This window comes from Macaca mulatta, chromosome X (assembly GCF_049350105.2).
Source record: "Macaca mulatta isolate MMU2019108-1 chromosome X, T2T-MMU8v2.0, whole genome shotgun sequence".
Taxonomy (NCBI): domain Eukaryota; kingdom Metazoa; phylum Chordata; class Mammalia; order Primates; family Cercopithecidae; genus Macaca; species Macaca mulatta.
Genome location: NC_133426.1, coordinates 162,107,264 through 162,126,213, shown reverse-complemented (window position 1 = coordinate 162,126,213; position 18,950 = coordinate 162,107,264). Strand labels below are relative to the sequence as shown.

General features: G+C 40.0%; 1 protein-coding gene across 6 annotated transcripts in view; it reads right to left on the bottom strand.

Moving 5' to 3' along the window:
- The window catches only part of VAMP7 (vesicle associated membrane protein 7), a 59,055-nt gene extending 40,900 nt beyond the window's left edge, over window positions 1-18,155 (bottom strand). The window contains exons 1-4 of one of the 6 annotated variants that reach the window (XM_077987741.1): window positions 18,005-18,155; window positions 10,213-10,302; window positions 4,287-4,344; window positions 1,728-1,865 (exon numbers count right to left, since the gene is read on the bottom strand). In XM_077987741.1, the coding sequence (XP_077843867.1) occupies window positions 1,728-1,865; window positions 4,287-4,344; window positions 10,213-10,302; window positions 18,005-18,135 (417 nt within the window). In that variant the 5' untranslated portion in view covers window positions 18,136-18,155. 6 annotated transcript variants of the gene reach the window in all.
- Window positions 18,156-18,950: the final 795 nt, after the last annotated feature.

The following is an 18,950-nucleotide window of genomic DNA, read 5'->3' as shown; positions in this document are numbered from 1 at the left end:
CAGGATCTAGAATCTAAGACACTGATAATTTATATTTTGAAATTGTTATCCATAGCTAGCAATTACGGGATGCTTAATACACAATGTTCCAGTCATTTCATTGTGTTAAGTGCTTCAAACGGGATATTACTTAATCCACCCCAAAACTCTATGAAACGATGCTATTATTATCTCTATTTACAGATGAAGGAACAGGTAGAGATTTTGTTCAGAAGGTCACACAGATCTGGAGCTAATGACAAATTGGTTAATTTGAAAGTATTGTTTCTAGCTGACCCTATTTACTTTTGACTAAGCACTGGTATTTTTGTTGTTGGTAGTGTTTTATACAGTTATACATAGATGAACATTTCCTAGTGGGGAGTATGAAACAAACCAACTGCTTGAATAATAAAGGTTTATAAGTAACCAATTTAAAAAGCCTTTATTGCCAGAAGAGTATGTGTGTGTGTGTGTATGTGTGTGCCTGTGTGTATAAAATTTAGAAATGTAATACTCAGTATTAAAAACACAAGAGAAGTGAAAGTATTCAATTACAATACATCATTTTTTTAAACTCACAACAAAATCATACCTAGAGCTTAGGTCTTTATACTCAAATAGTTTCGTGGATAAAAGGGAAGCATTTTGAAAGGTGTCTGACATCATGAAAATATAAATTAAAACCACAATGAGATACCATTACGCATCAACTGGAATGGCAAAACTTAAGACCACATCAAGTATTGGCAAGGATGCAGAGACACTGGAACTGCTGGTGAGAATATAAAATGGTACAACCACTTTGGAAAAAAAAAGTGATGATTTTTTTTTTTTAATTACACACCACCTACCATATGACCCAGCAATTCCATTCCTAGGTATTTATCAAAGAGAAATAAAAACATATGTCTACACAAAGACATACATGGAGATTCACAGCAGCTTTATTCATGATAGCTGAAAACTGGAAGCAACCCAAATATCCAGCAACAGGTAAACGGATAAACAAATTGTGGTATATGAATATACTACTACTTAGCAAAAAGGGCGACAAACTACTGATTTATACAACATGGAAGAATATCAAAAGCCTTACACTGAGTGAAACAATCAAGACACAAAAAAGTACATACTGTATGATTCTATTTACAGAAAGTTCTATAAAAGACAAAATTAATTTATAGTGATAGAAAACAGATCAGTGGTTGCCTGGGGCAGAGTGTGGGGGAGGGGACCGACATAAGGGAATTTTTAGGGAGATTAAAATGCTGTCTTGAGTACAGTGGTATTTCACAGGTATAAACACATGTAAAACCTCACGAAGCTGATAATTATGGACTCATACAGATGAAGAGAGTTTCAAATTATTAATTTGGGTTGTTAGAAAATTAAATTTGCCTCATGGAAGGGTAGAAGGTTTACGTACAGGTTAAAAGATCATTTGGCATGTTGAACACATTTAAGCATCAGATGGGTAGTTGAACTAGATGATCTTTAATGCTCTTCCGATCATGAGACACTATGACCACTATTAATAGAGAATACAGAGATAATAAAGAATATCACTGTTTTCTACCCTAAAATTGCTCCTTTACATTTTTTTTAATCAGGGAAGTTTTATTATGTTGACTTACAGTAACACAATCAGAAAACTATATTGCAGGTCAGGGCCCCCTAGATTCATAGCATTTGAAGGTAATAAAGAAGATAAAAATCAAAATACCTTATCCTGAGAAAGATCTTACCAGCTGTGCAGCCAAGACACTGGAGAACTCGCTATTCATGGCATATGGAAGTGCTGTCTGTGCTCTTGAACCATAAGTAGTCTGGAACCTCTTCTTTATCTCATTCAGAAAATTAAAGGCTCGAGAACGTTCAAAATCCTGAAAAGAGATCAACACAGAACTCACATTTAGAAAGTAAACAAAGATGATGTGAGTGATTAAGAACAACAATAAAAAATAGCTAACATTGATTGAGCAATGATTCTATGAGGAGGAACTAGCAATGATCCTATCTTAAAGATAAGTAAAGGAAGGCCCTGAAAAAGTAACTAACTTGTCCAAAGGTCCAACAACTAGTAAATGAAAGAGCTGAGAGTGAATCCAGATATATCCGGTCATTGACAACTGAAGATAATGATAATTATCAACTTCTTGACATCAGGAATTGGGTTTTACTTCCTCCATATATTTTACAGGATCTATTAGAAGGCCCAGCACAAGAATATGTTTAATAAATCCCATAATAATCATACAGTCTTTCATATACACAGATAATACTACTGATATTAACTTCAAATTGAATTTTTTCAATAGTGGTGGTACATTTGAAAAGATCAAGTGACATACTCATGTCTAATCTCAGCCAGCCAAAAATTATGTGTGTTCTCTAGAAGAATACCTTAGAGGAAAAAAATGAATGTGTGTATGTGTGTTTATGTATGTATGTGTATGTGTGTATCAAATTACAGCTCAAGAAATACGAGGCTCGACTCTGACTATCCCAGATTTCATTATTATTTTTTATCTACTCCAAGCTCTTTCACATCAGTCATTTCACATATAGCTGGATTTTTTTCTACTTTTGGAAAATATTGTGAAGCCAGAGATAAAAATCATTGTGATGATCACTATGGTTGACAGTCATTTCCCTTTCACCCAAGATGCTTAGTCTAAGCCGAGGGTTCTTAAATTGGGGTCAATGGTCCAAATTCAAGGGGCCCTTGTACTTGGATAGAAAAAAAGATAATCACATCATTATTTTTATCAATTGTTAACTTATATTTCAATTGTGAATATAGGTAGTATATTCATAACCAAGGTAGTATTAACAGTACCTGTAACTATCACCAACAGAAATCTTTTTTCATATACCATCACAGTTATAGATATCTCAAAATATTGTTAACACCCATCACATCAAGATTATTAGTTATTAGACCCACGACTAGACCTTGTTAATGAGTTAATAAAGAAGCATATATATGACTACATCAAGTTTTTAAAATATTTTGAAAACTACATATATATATATTTCAATACAACTGGCTTTGTTAGAATTGTGTGTGTTTTATACATTTAAAAGCATTCTGGAAAAGGAAAATTAAAAAAAGAAAACAAAAGCATTCTGGGAGTGTTCCACAAGTGACGAGTCTGTGATACAACAAAGATTAGGAACCCTGATCTATGGCAACCATGCCAATTCCATGTCTCTTTGTCAGTAGACAGTTTAGAAATGAGCATGCAGCCAATAAGACATGAAAGGAAGTTCACTTTGAAAGAAGGGGGGGGGGAGGGCATGCAGCTGGGAAAAGCTTCCTCATTCCTACAATAAGACACTCAAGAAGACACAGTCCCTCTTCTCTGGACATGAATAAATAAGTGTGTAGCTCTACATAACCATAATGGCAACCTGCCTGGGAAGAAGGAGACACGGAGGAAAGCAGAAAAGAGAAAGGACCTTAATGACATCATTAAGTTACTGAGAATTTTGGGCTGAGAGCCGACAGTCATACCTAGCCAATGTAAACTACAGGTTTATATAGCTGATCATAATGTACTGTAATTTTGTTTTTCCAAAGTTCACACACATGAAAGAATTCATTAACTACTGATAGAAGGAATGACGTTATCTAATTTAACATTCCAGGTAAACAATTTTTGAGAGGTTTTGATATCAAAGAATTATAATTATGAACACCAATTCTCACTACAAAATAGAATATAGAAGTTGCAACAGGCTAAGCTAAAACTCTACCAAAATCGAATTGATTTGCACATACCCCAGTATCAAGTTTTCTTATCATTTGCTGCTCTATATGACAAATGCAAAATATTAACAATTCCAGCTATGTAAAGTTCGCATCACCTTTGCCCACCATAGGTACAGATCAGCAGTCCCCAACCTTTTTGGCACCAGGGACCGGTTTTGTAGAAGACAATTTTTCCAAGGACTGGGGGAGGGGGAATGTTTTCGGGATGAAACTGTTCCACCTCAGATCATCAGGCATTAGTTAGATTCTCATAAGGAGCATGCAACCTAGATCCCTCGGATGTATAGTTCATCACAGGGTTCGCACTCATATGAGAATCTAATGCTGCTGCTGATCTGATAGGAGGTGGAACTCAGGTGGTAACGCTCATAGGCCACTCACCTCCTGCTATGTGGCCTGGTTCCTAACAAGCCACAGACCTGTACCAGTCTGCAGCCTGGGGGTTGGGGACCCCTGGTGTAGATAATAAAGAACTGGCTGTATTAATAGTACACATAGTTAAATAGCAATATGTCTTCAAGTTACTTACATCATCAGTGATACAAAGATATACAATCCTGTCTTGGCAGATGTAATGAAACAAATAACTGTAGAATAAAAGATATAAAACTTACTGTGGTTATAAGCAACATCACTTTTACTTCTATCTTCTATCTATGTATAAGCAAGTTCAGTACTGCCAATGTCACCACATTACTTACGGATACAGTCTATTCTCCCTCTTCCCCTTCCCAATATACCTGTTTCTTTCAAGTCAAACTGAGAGAAGTAAATAAGAAATAAAAGGAAGATCTCTATTCTAGCTACATAGCACAACAGCATGTGTATTACCCATTAGAACCACAGCTGCAAAAGCATAATTGGACTCTCAAAGCATGAACAAGAGATGACATCTTAGGAGGAGCATGTAATTAAGATTAACCCCCAATAGGCCATATGGTTTTCTTTGCCATATGGTTTTCTTTGCTTTTTCCTAAGTTCTTAAAGCAAACATCTTTTCTACCAAATTCTCAACATTTGAGTACCTACTTTGAGTTAGTTACTGTGCTGGAAGTTGACGATACAAAAAAGCAAAACCACCAACTCCCAGTCTTCACAGGGATCACAGTATAAGAAATTACAGTGCAGCATGGCAAACAGGATGACAGGAAAGTTAAAGGCAGTACATGGTGCTCTGGGGACATATTAATAGATGAGGCACGAAATGGAGATTTGCCAAAGGGTAACCAGAAAGACTTCCTGAAACAAGTGATGTCTGATTTAAGACCTGAAGAATAAGTAACAGACGGCAAGGTAAAGAGTGAGTGAAAGGCCAGGTGTGGTGGTTCATGCCTGTAATCCTAGCACTTTGGGAGGCTGAGGCAGGCAGATTGCTTGAGCTCAGGAATTCAAGACCAGCCTGGGCAACATGGCAAAATCCCATCTCTACAGAAAATACAAAAATTAGCCAGGCATGGTGGCGCACGCCTATAGTCCCAGCTACTCGGGAGGCTGAGGCAGGAGGATCACTGGAACCCAGGAAGTTGAGGCTGTAGTAAGCCGAGACTGCGCCACTGCATTCCAGCCTGGGTAACAAAGTGAGACCCTGTTTCAAAAACAACAACAACAAAAAAAAGTCAGCGAAGAGTTTTTCCAGAGAGGAAGCAGCAAGCATAAGGGCCTAGAGATAAAATAGCACATAATAGATTTAGGAAAGTAAAATCGGCTCACATGACTAGAGTACAGAATGTGAAGAAAAGGTAAATTATCTGGACAGACGAGGCTGGACAAGTCAGCAAAAACCAGGTTATACAAGACTTTATAAACCACACTGTGCATTATCCTAAGAATAATGAACAAGCATCCAAAGGTTTTAGCCTAGGGAGGCTGTGATCAGATTTGCACTTTAAAAAGGACACAGTGGCTAGAGTGTGGAAAACTGACTCAAAGGAGGACCAGACAGGAGACTACTGCAGTATACCGGGTAAGAAATGAGGAGGGAAATAAACTAAAGTAGAACGGGTAATAAAGAAAAAGGGACAGAGCAGATAGAAGGCAGCATTTATAGAACTTGGTGACTGGCATGAGACAGGTTAACTAAATTTTGCCTCCCAGATTTATACCTTGGGCAAGTGGATAGATAGGGGTACCTGTTGAATTATATTAATGTTCACAGAGGACTGACATGAATTACAAGGAGATACAGGAACTCAGGCAAAATCTTTTCCTCTAACACTCTAAAACTATTTGCACCATTTCCACCAATGACTTCCACATTGCCATATCCAGTGGCTCTCTCTGAAACATATGATAGTGTTGACCACTTTCTTTTGGAAAGTGTTTTCTCTTCACTAGATTTCTTGACATCAGGTTTGCCTGGTGCTATAGACTGAACTGTGCCCTTTCAAAATTCATATGTTATAGTGTGACTATATTTGGAGACAAGGCCTTAGGGAGGCACTTAAGATCAGATGAGGTCATGAGGGTGGGGTCCTCATGATGGGATTAGTGGCTTTGAAAAAGAGGAAGAAAGAGATCACTCTCTTTCCACCACCTGAGAACACAGCAAGAAGGTAGCCATCTGCCAGCCAGGAAGAAGGCCCTCATCAAGAACTGAATCGGTGGGCACCTCACCCAGTCTCCAGAACTGTGAGAAACAAGTATCTGTTGTTTAAGCCACTCAGTCTATGGTATTTTGTTACAGCAGCCCAAGCAGGCTAATATACCTGGTTTATATCATAGTCCCTTTCCCTCTACACTAACGTTTTCTAGCTTCATTAGCCTCCTGCTTTTTTCACACTTACTCCCTGGAGGGCAGCACGCATTCTCATGTTTTGTTGTTGTTTTCAGCTACCACAATTGTGCTAATGATTCCCAAATCTAGATCTGACCTATCTCCTGAGCTCCAGGACGACCTACACTACTGTCTACTAGACATATCCAACTAGACATACCATAGACAGCTTAAACATGACATGCCCAAAATGAAAGTCATCACTTTACCCATAAAATTTGTTTCTCCTAAACCAGACTTGTGAGTCACTTGGTGCACAGGCCACAAAAGGTAGCAAGGTATGATCCCTGCCATCAAGAAGCCTACAGTCAGGGTACAGAGATAAACAATCATTTCAATTATAATACAGTCTGAGGCCGGACACGGTGGCTCATGCCTGTAATCCCAGCACTTTGGGAGGCTGAAGCGGGTGGATCAACTGAGGTCAGGAGTTTGAGACCAGCCTGGCCAACGTGGTGAAACCCCATCTCTACTAAAAATACAAAAATTAGCCAGGCATGCTGGCGCGCACCTGCCATCCCAGTTACTCAGGAGGCTGAGGTGGGAGAATCACTTGAACCCAGGAAGTGAAGGTTGTGGTGAGCTGAGATTGCGCCACTGCACTCCAGCCTGGGCAACAAGAGTGAAACTCCATCTCAAAAAAAAATAAAACATAAAATAACAATAATAATAATAATAATACAGTGTGATAAGTGTTACAATATGAACAAATTAGATGCTATGTAGACACATAAAAAGAGTGTCTGATTGGGGTGACTGACTCAGTGTTAGTGTTCAGGGGTTTCTGGAAAAGGAAACATCTAAGTTCAGGAACCCGAAGTGAGATTTTTTAAAAAGTAAGCAGATAAATATATTCCAGTAAAAGGTAACAGCTATTGCAAAGGCTAGGAAGAGAGAAAGAACCTAGCATTGAACTGCAAATGGCTACGTATGGCTGGAAAGCAAAACTGAGGACTAAAGTAGTAAAAGATGAGCCCAGAGAAGGAAAAAGTGGCAGATCTTGAAGAATATTCCAAGTCCTGTTAAGGAATTTTACCTTGAGGGCAGACAGTATCTGTTGAACATGATCAGAACTGCCCTTTTAGAGGCATTAAACTACAAATTAAGAAAGTATTTCGCTTGGGACCTGTAAAGTGAGCAAAAGTTTACATGGAGGCTTAACAGGAGAACAACATTCCTAGAAGATAACAAAAGCATGAAAAAAGGTACCAAAGCTCAAAATAACACAGCTAGATCAGAGGCACAGGTAGAGAGGCATGGCAGACAGATAACATCTCCTTCTACTATAACTGCATTTTAATTGGATTACATATTCTATACTCTCTTAAAGCTACATATGGCTGTGACTAAATTCTGGCTCATAATACATGAGCAGAAGATATATGCCCTATTTCCCAGTCTTGCCTCTAAAAGGACTACATGTGCTTTCCCTGGACATTTTCCCAGGAGCTACCTAGAAACACAGTTTGTAAGTCTAATACATTTTTAGGGAAAGTATAAAGCCCAAATCATAAGAGGCTAGGATTATTTAACCCTTAACCTCTAGGCCCACAAACCTATGCTGGCAGGAAGAGGGCTACAAAATGTGTACAATTCCCAAAGATGATATACTCTCTAACTCCCATTTTGGATGTGGCCAGAAAGGAAGAACTTCTTGTAGAACAAAGCCAGGAGTCAGGGAAAAAAGGTGAGGGAGTTCCTCCAAGAAAGCAGAACCGTTGTCTACTGGGTTAGGCTGGGAGAGCAGGGAAAACATATGACTTATCTTTTAGTTTATGGTCAGTAGACCACAGGAGCCACACCAGGGCCTGATGGAGAGGACTGTGTACCACCTAGACATGCTGGACTTGGAGCCAAACACAGTGACTAGGTCTTTTGAGCTACCTTTCTCAGAGAAGAGGTGTATTCTATGTTTGGGAAGAAAGGTTCACTGAAATATCTGGGTGGCCAGAAGAGCAGACTGGAAGACTGCAAGTCATCCCCTGATATCCTATAACTTCCTCCAGAGTAACAGAGTTTTAGTTGAGCCTACGACTGGATAGCCAGAAGAAAATTCCTGGCCTCCCTTCTAGCTATGTTAGCTACATGACTGTGTAGTGAACAATAAGATGTAAGTAGAAACTTCTCAACAATATCAGGCCACTTCTGGGTCCTTCCTTTAAAATTACTGGGCAAGCACTGGGATATAACAAGCACCAAAGGAGCTGCCTTGGCCAGAGGTGGAAAGCACTAATTGCTTTGGGAATTAGGGAATTGGAAATGGCAGAGCCACCCCAACATCCCAAACCACTCATCTCTGGACTATCTCACTAAAATTAATACTGTATCTCGGGGGTCTCTCTCACAGTAGCTTAGAGTGGACCTTAAACTGTATAAGGGGTTAGCCATAGAAAGTAATAAGGACCTCATTCTGAGATAAGAACTAAGGAAGTAAGGCTGGGTTAAGTAAGAAAAGATTTTCAAGTGCCTATGGGGAAGGTTGAGGCACTTTTTAAAACTAACTACTAAGATTTCCCATCTATGGCCACTCTAACAGTCACCAGAGTGATCTTTCTAAAGCAAAAACTGACTGAAGGCCAGGCGCGGTGGCTCACGCTTGTAATCCCAACACTTTGGGAGGCCAAGGCAGGTGAATCACTTGAGGTCAGGAGCTTGAGACCAGCCTGGCCAACATGGTGAAACCCCGTCTCTACTAAAAATACAAAAATTAGCTGGGCGTGGTGGTACACACCTGTAATCCCAGCTACTCAGGAGGCTAAGGCACGAGAATCATCTGAACCTGGGAGATGGAGGTTGCAGTGAGCCGAGACCGCACCACTGCACTCCAGCCTGGGTGACAGAGTGAGACTCTGTCTCTAAATAAATAAATAAATAGATAAAACCTGACTGTGTCACATCCTGGCTGAAAACCTTCAATGCCTTCCCACTGCCCACAGGGTAAAGTCCAAGCTCTTAATATGGCCTACAAGGCTCTACATGACTTTTCTTCTACCCATCTCTCTTTAGCTTTATTTTCACCATCCTGGGCACCAGTCACAGAGAACAGTCTGCAATTCCCTAAATATGCCCGCCCTATGATCTCATGCCTCCATACTTCTCTACCTGCTGTTCCTTCTACTTGGAATACCATCCTCCTATCTACTACTTCCCACCCTCCCACCCTTGACATCATGGATTTGACTGCCTCCCTCATTAAACTATAACCCTTATGAGGCAAATACTACATTTCTTGTTATATCCCCAGCACCAAGCAAAGTGCCTGGCAATAGTTAAGCGCTCAGTAAATATTTACTGAAAGAACGAACAAAGGAACATTATCTATCTTATCTGAATCATTTCACATATCACACAGCTCTAGAGCAAAGTCATTTTTATATTTAACATTTCCATATCTTTCTTCAAAATAAAATAATATCACTTCAATAACAGAATAAAATAATTACAAGTTAAATTTATAAGTAACAAAACCAGATATTTTCTAAGTTGTTGAAGGTTACTATTCTGTCAGCTTATTCAAATTATGTACCTAGAAGCTTGTTTTCTACTTTTCTACCATTCTGATTACAGTAACAGAATTCCCTTCTTTCATCCCTTACCACATGCAGAACAGAACTCACTTGCCATGTGAGTATGTTAGTTTGTTATTTTCTGAAGGTATCTTGGCCAGAATCTGCTCTGTCACCTCCAGGAAGTTTCCTCCACACCAAGCATGTTTGGCAAGGATAGTGGTCCCCCTGGCAACAACAGCAAAAAGAATCGCCATGGCTTCAGTCTATCAAAAGGAAAAAGACACAGATTTAGAATATTTATTTGACATAATCTTTCAAAAGTAACTTACTATTATTTGCCAACATACTACCTGGAGATAATATCTAACAAGGTACTATAACATGAAACTTAACAACAGACTTAACAGCAGGCTTTAATTCTACATTAAAGAATGAAGACATCTTTATGTACCTTTGCTATCTATGTGCCAGGTACCATTTTAAGTACTTTATAATTATTAATCCATTTAGTCCTCACAACTCAATGAGATTATACACTATTATGATACTTCTATTATAGATGAGAAAACTGAAGCACAAATGACTTAAATAATTTCCCCCAAATTACAGAGCTAGTAAGTGTGGAGCTGCAATTTAAACCTAGGCAGTACGGTTCTAGAGCCCATAATCTTATCCTTTTACTGTACACTGCCAGTATAAAGTCATTATCCATAATAGAAACAAAGTGAAAATAACTCAAAGCTTCCACAAGAAAGGAATGGTAAGACCCTTCATAAACAAAACATTACTAAAACAATATGGCATGAGTTTAAGATTATTTTCCTTAAGTCTGCCTATGAATATGTGCTATTATTTCCCACCTAACAAGCCCAGCTTCTCTTATTTAATGACGTAAACATAAAAAGAGATGAACAAATGCTTTACTAGTCTTCGATTAACTGTTAAACCTACTCTTATTTGTTAACATGCTCAGCACCCAACATACCAGTGGTTCTCAAACTGTAGTGGGAATACGAATCATCTTGTGTGGCAGAGTATGAGTCACTTGCTAAAAATTCAAACTCTTCGCATCACTTCCTGAAATTCTGATTCCGTAGGCCTGAGGTAGGGCCCTGGAATCTGTATTTAACACAAGTCTGTCTGGATGCAGGTGATTCACACAAATATACTTTGTGAAACACAACAGCAAACTACAAACTGCTTGAGACTAGGGAATATGCAGATTCCTTATTGCAATCCCAGCATGGAAGGACAGCACACAGAGCAGAAGGTGCTCATCTGTCTCTTGGGCTGAATGTCTCTTGGGGGTCTCTGTTTCATTCCTACTCTTGAATTGAAGTTGTTCCTCAGGGTTGTGATCTCGACCATCTTCTTTCTAGAATTCTCCTTACACATAGGTAGCAAGTTATAGTTTCCAAATTGCTGTCTTATACTTTAATTTCCCTTGATCCTAAAGCCTCCCTAACTGTGGATCCTACTGTTCTGTTTCTTTTCTTTTTTTTTGAGACAGGATCTTGCTCTGTCACCCAAGCTCCAGGCAAGAGTGCAGTGGCACAATCTCGGCTCACTGCAGCCTCCACTTCCCAGGCTCAAGTGATCCTCCTAACTCAGCCTTCGTAGTATCTGGGACTACAGGTGTGTGCCACCATACCCAGCTATTTTTGTATTTTGTTGTAGAGACAGGGTTTCACTATGTCACCCAGGCTGGTCTTGAACTCCTGGGCTCAAGAGATCCACCTGCCTTGGCCTCCCACAGTGTTGGGATTACAGGCATGAGCCACCATGCCTGGCCCTGTTCTGTTTCTTCAAAGCATTGCTACGCATTATCTCTGCTCCTCTGCCTCCTTTTAATTCTTCTACTTACTATAATCTGGCTGTTGCCCTTAACACTCCAAAAAACCACGCTTCCTAAGGTCACCAACAGCCTTTGTGTTGCAAAATACAGTGGTTGCTTCTCTATTCTTACCTTATTTGACCTCTCAGGCAGTCAACACTGCTGACCAACCCTCCTTGAAATGCTCCTACGTCTCTGGCTGCTCTTTCTGTCTTCTTGCTGACTCTTCCTCCTCTACCTGACCTCTAAATGTTGACTTTCCTCCGGGACTGATTCTGTGCCCTTTTATTCCCAGATGAGCTCAGTTAGATCTGCCATTTTAAACATGATTTATTTGCTGAAGATAAATTGCATACAGAAAAAAGGAAGAGTGCTGAGGAAAAAACCCAAAGCACAACCAACAGTTGAGGGAAAGGTAGATAGAGACTCACAAAGACTAAGGAGGACCAAATGGGAAAGCCAAAAGTGTGGTGGCCCAGAAGCCAAAAGGAAAGAAAGAGAATGAAGACTGTAAAACCATCAATGAAATTTTATAACAAGGAAGGAGGTCATTGCTTAGGGTCAAAGAGACATACAGTAGAGAGGAACAAAAACGCAAAGAGAAACAGAGATAAGAAATCATATGGTCCCTGGAACAGAGAGATGAAAAAGTAGGAGCCTCAGTCCCTGTGCAGGTTCAAGAAGAAAACTGAGCTTGGCAACAATTAATACAAAAAGATCTAGTGTTTCAGTGGACTGTAAGTTCATTATGAACCAACAGTATGAGATATTGCTTAAAAATGCTTACATAATCTCAAAGTACATTAAGAAACAGGGTGTCTTGACCTGTTTAAGTACTAGTCCCATTACACTCTGTGCTGGTTAGAACATATGTGAAATACTGAATTCAATTCTGGGTAGAATATTTAATGATTGGACAAAAGGGAGACAATATGGGTGAGAGACATGGAGATTATGTCATCTGAAGACTGGCTGGAGGAACTAGAGATATGTAACATGAGAAAGAGGACTTAGAAGGAACATTACAATAGTTTTTGAGTTTATATAAAGTACAGTCACCTGGAACAGGGAGCACATTATTCGGAATATAACTAGGAACAATGGATATAAGTTATAGGCAAGTAGTGTTTCATTCAATAAAAACAGTCCCCAACTTAAAAATGACTGTTAAACAGTGGGTACATAGCAACAGAAATTTTACTTTCCTTCCAGATGTCACTAATGGGAATTCCTTCCTCTCTCCTATACTGCTAAAAATCCCACCTATGAAGTCTTACCTGCCCCCACTGTAAGCGTCTTGTAATAGAATCCATAACGTCTTGATGAGTATTGGGATAACAGAAACAACTGTGGTACAATGAACACTGCATTTGAAGTTAGAAAACCTGGCTCTGCTAATTATTAGCAGTATATAAATGCCTGCTAAACCATGAAGTGCTATATAAAGATAAGATCCAAGAAGAAAAAGAATGAAAAGATAAGCCAGAGAGAGAAGGGAAGAAAAAAGATAATGCAACATAAAGGAAAGCCCCATATCAACTCTGTTCCTCTTTGTTCTCCTATTCACTCCTCACTTGGTCCCACAGCCATCATCCCAATTCTACTTCATTCCTGCTAAGAACCCTGTATTAGTTTCTTGTAGCTGCAGTAATAAAGTACCAAAAACTTGGTTGCTTAAAACAACAGAAATGTATTGCCTACCAGTTCTGAGGATTAAAAGTCCAAAATCAAGGTGTTGGCAGGGCTATGCTCCCTCTGAAACCTGTAGGAGAGAATCTTTCCTTATCTCTTTCTAGCTTCTGATAGTTTGGTGGCAATCCTTGGTGTTCCTTGGCTTGGAGATGCAGCACTTCAATCTTTACCTCTGTAGTCACATGGTGCACTCTGTATCTGTGTCTTCACACTGCATTCTCTGTGTCTCTTCTCTTTTATTATATGGATGCCAGTCATATTGGATCAAGGGCCCACTCTACTCCAGTGTGACCTCATTTTCAATTACATCTTAATTACATCTGCAAAGATCCTATTTCTAAATAAGGTCCCATTCACAGGTACCACGGGTTAGGACTTCAACACAGCTTTCTGGAGGACACAATTCAACCCACAACAAGCCCCCATTTTAAACTGATACTACACCTGATCTTAGCCAAAAAGCTGACAAGCAATGCAGACTTCCATTTTAGAAACTCACTGTTCACCCAAACAAATCCTACTCTTCCCTTTCCAGATACTCATATTGCCCAACTTGCCTCCCTCTCTAAAACCTCTATCCCTTCTTTTTCCTTGCTCATACTGGAGGACTGTCCTTAGAGCTAAGGGCTAGAAGGGTCACCCACAACAGCTTAGAGTTAGAAAAGTCTGTTTTTACTATGTTAAGGGACTAAAGAAATGATATTTTTGTTCTAGTTGTTGGGTTTCAAAAAAAAGATATGCTATAAGGGAATTCAAATGAGAATTATAAATGCAGTCTTTTAATAGAGGAGTTATTGTAAATTGTGGGGAAGGTCTTCAAGTCCACTAAATTAAAAGTTAAAATGATACTGGTTGGCATAACAATGTAAATGTCATGGACAGCATTATTTATAGAAGAAAATACATCCAGCGTTCCAAACAACAAGCTTACAACAGTACTTTTAAAATATATACATTTGTAAGTAAGGAATTGCCTGTATAAAAAAATTTGGTAATAAAATAGAACAGCAATGATGAAACTGCTCCTTCTCAGCAAAAGCATCTTCAAGTAGAGGCTGAAGACAGTTTCAGGTAACTAAGGGGAAAGGCCAAGTCCATGTGTTTTGAGAAATCTTTTAATTCTGCATTTGTATTTTGACAACGCTGAAAAATGTATAACAATATTCTGGATCATCTACATGTGTGTCTTATAAATGAGCAATGGCACACAATTCAGTGCTGCACTTGCATTCCTGTCTATAAAGAAATAGGTGTCAATAAATCACCTAAAATGACAATGCTTAATGTTTACATCTTAGAAGCATCTGGCTGATCTTAGGTTGGCACATCCTAAATTCATGACAGTCATGACTCAAGCACTCTTGTACTGCTGTTGTTTTTAATCCGTTATAAAGACAAAATTTGTCTTTTGCAGTAATGATTTACAATTGAAAGATATCTGCATGGAATAAGACTTCAGTTTTGGCTGGGCGCAGTGGCTCATGCCTGTAATCCCAGCACTTTGGGAGGCCGAGGCAGGTGGATCACCCAAGGTCAGGAGTTCGAGACCAGCCTGATCAACATGGAGAAACCCTGTTTCTACTAAAAATACAAAATTAGCCAGGCGTGGTGGCGCAGGCCTGTAATTCCAGCTACTTGGGAGGCTGAGGCAGGAGAATCGCTTGAACCCAGGAGATGGAGGTTGAGGTGAGCCAAGATCATGCCATTGCACTTCAGCCTAGGCAACAAGAGCAAAACTCTGCCTCAAAAAAAAAAAAAAAAAAAAACCAAAAAACTTTAATTTTAATACTTAAGACTTTAACTGACATCCTGAAAATAACAATGTGGCAGAATAACATTACTACTTAAATTATCTCAGGCGAAGGAGAAAGTAATACTCAAAGATGTGTTTCTTGGCCAGGCACGGTGGCTCATGCCTGTAATCCCAGCACTTGGGGAGGCCGAGGTGCGTGGCGAGACCAGCCTGACCAAAAATGGTGAAACCCCATCTCTACTAAAAATACAAAAAACAATTAGCTGGGCGTGGTGGTGCGCACCTGTAATCCCAGCTATTCAGGGGGCTGAGGCAGGAGAATTGCTTGAACCTGGGAGGTGGAGGTTGCTGTTAGCCGAGATCGCGCCACTGCACTCCAGTCCAGGTGACAGAGCAAGATTCCGTCTCAAAAAACAAAACAAACAAAAAAAGATGTGTTTCTACCAAGTAGAAACCAAATGATACCAAAACATGCTGTGTGAACAGAGGTTATACAACTGTTCAAATAAAGTAGTACAATTAACTCACTACATAGCACATGGTGAAAGGCAATGCAAAATTTTTAAAAAGTATTCTGTATCATTATTTATATTATTGCAGGAGGACCTATTATGTTAATTCTTGCAAGAGTTCATTGGCAGAATGTTTCATAGGAAATATAAAAATGAAATTAATTTTTTTCCACCTTTATATCATGAGCAGATTATTAAACTAACTGGCCCACTAAATTAATGGAGGGAGGTACACAAGGTGCCTGGGAAGAGATAGGAGATCATTTTAGGAGGGATGGATGGAACGAGAAAGCATAGAGGTGAGAACAAAGTAAAGAAGGTACATAAGTTAGCCTGATAAGATGAAATGGTCCACCTTTGGTGAATGAGAAGGTTGAGGAATATGGCTGATGGCCTTACATAAAGAAGGCCTTGTATAAATCATGTCATTTAAATTTGATCAAATAGGGAGTCTATCTCAATCCAACACGTATGTACTGGCAGGTTACTATATGACAGTCAAAGTAGACACTAGAGGTATAAAGTTAAGGAAGAAGGGATTCCAATACTTGAGGGAGCCATAGAACAAGGGGGAAAGACATATAAATAAACGCGATAAAGAATAATAAGTGAATAATCTCAGAATGTCCACAATTGCTCAGAAAATGTCTTAATGTTTTGTGATGATCTCACCTTGGATGAAGAACAGGAATGTAGGTGTCAGCCTATGCCTTAGGAATTTCCTCAGTATACTGTTAGGATTATTTATCCTTGGAAGAGAGCTCAAAGTGTCTATTTTACCCTATTTTCCCAGTGCTCAGCACAGTGCCTACCATCTAATATTTCCTCAAATATTTGTTGAATAAATGAGTGAACATTGAGCATATTTTGGTTTTAAATATACTATAAATGGTAGATAACTTTATATTCAGAAGGACCTGGTAAGAATAATATTTTCACAACCAAACTATCTTTCTCAGTAAGATAAAGCAGTTGAGCTAATAGTAATTCAATCCCCCACTCTTCTCTCTGGGTCTTATAAGGAATAAACCAACTATAGATAAACCATGAATTCTGATGCAACAACCTTGGAGGAGATAGAAGAATGAAGAATAAACACTGCTTAGACAGGGGAAAAGAAGAGGTGTTTATGAAAAGTCATGTTACAGATCAAGATTATTCCTGTTGGTATTACAACTATTCTTTCTGGACGATGCTCTGAGACCCAGTCCGATCCCTCTGACTTTCTTAGGATAGGATCCTACCCTTTCAAGTCAACCACCTGTTTTATTTCGCATTAACCAATATATAACATAATCCCGATTATTCCTGTTTTCCCCTCTAGACACAAACATGTAAGTTCCTGAGAGTAGCAACCTCTTAAGTCTTATTTACAGCTGTATCCCCTGCACTTAAAAGAGTGTCGAGCATATACCAGCCGTTCAATAAATATTTGTTAAATATATGAATGGATCTGCTCTCAGCCACAGGTATTCAAAGGGAATTAATATCCCAAACATGACTGTATCCTCTGGGATCAATGGAGGGAGAATGGAGATACAGGTAGTTGAAAGCAATTAATGAGGCCGAATGAAGACAGTTGATTGTTTGTGAGAGTTATGGGAGGGGGAGATGTAAAGCATTTACCAAAGTACGCGGTCAGAATTTGATAAACATTGACCACTAATAAAAACACCAAACAGGTCTGAAGCTGAGGAAACGGGTCGGTCAGAAATACAGTTCCTGAACAGACGAAGAAGGGGACTGTCAATACTGAGCAGTGGAGGAAGGGCGAATAAGGGGCTAGGAACCCACGAAGGAGCATAAACAGCCAGAAGTAGAAGGTGAAGCAGAAAGTGACGTCATGGAACAAGGACGTAGAGAGTTTTTGGAAGACTCGGGGGATCTCAAGAGATTTAAATGCTACAGAAAGGTCTTGTAGAATGCAAACTGAGAGAAAGTTAACATTTTTTCCCTCCTGTAATGACAGCTTACGTGACGCATTCTGACACTCTAACTCGAAGCCTTTCCAGTGGCATAAGACGCCAAAACTGGTCCTGCCCGACAACTGAAACTGTCGACACCAGAGAAGCCCAAGCCACCCTTGCACTGCCTCCTCGCTCCACCCCAGCACCTTTCCGTCTACGCCTCCGCTCTCTCCTCGCCTCCCGCAGAGCGCGCCCCACTCCATTTACCTGTCCGGGCACCCTCTAAGGGCGCGCGGGCTCGGGACCGAGGGGCGCGGGTCAGCGAAGTGTCGCCAACTGCCAGCTCCCAGAGCAGGCTGGGACCGGACGCCGGGACCGGACGCCGCCGACTTCCGCATGAAGCGCCCCGCCTACGCGTGGCCTCTTGGGAGTGGGAGCGCTCCTCCAATGGCAGCAGGCGACAGGGCTAGGCCTGCTGCGTTCCCAGCTGCCCGCACTTCCCAGGAGCCGTACTGCATTCTGGGAGTAGTAGTTCCGACTGGAGTATCCCTGAGTGTCTCACGTTCGTTCGACATTTCTTGTGGTAAACAGCGTCAAACGCCGTATAGGGATCCAGGAAAATGAGAGGATGCAGGCTAGATAAAGAATCTACCAGCAATGGTGGGCGGCATAAATGAAGAACCAAGCTGGCCCCGTCTCTCCTGCTTAGTCTCTGTAGGCAGCGTCGCCTGTTTCTTCACAGACAAAATAGAGTTCATCTGACAGGAGCTGCCTCTACTTTCGCCATGAAATTTTCTAATTTTCTTGTACCTCTCACCAATCCTTTCTCCTGTTCTTTTTGCACTAATAATAATAATAATAATAATAATAATAATAAACGACTACTCTCCTTTGATCTAAGCCAGCCCTCTTCCATCCCTATTCCCTGTTGCTGACTCAGAGTCAAGCTCCTCTGATGAACCCTGCTGTTGCATGACTCCTCGACGGCTCTCTGCTAACTGGCTCTTTACTATCAGGACTTAAAGGCTGTCAAAATTTCTCTCATCTAAAACATTCCAAAGTCACCTTTCTTAACCCCATACCCTATGCCCCCTCACCAAACACAGAAAAGCTAGTGGTCTTTCTCCTACCTCTCCTTTACAGACAAAATTCTCAACAGTGTTGCTAAAACAAATAGATAATTTTCAGCCATTACCATATTTCAACTCTGTAG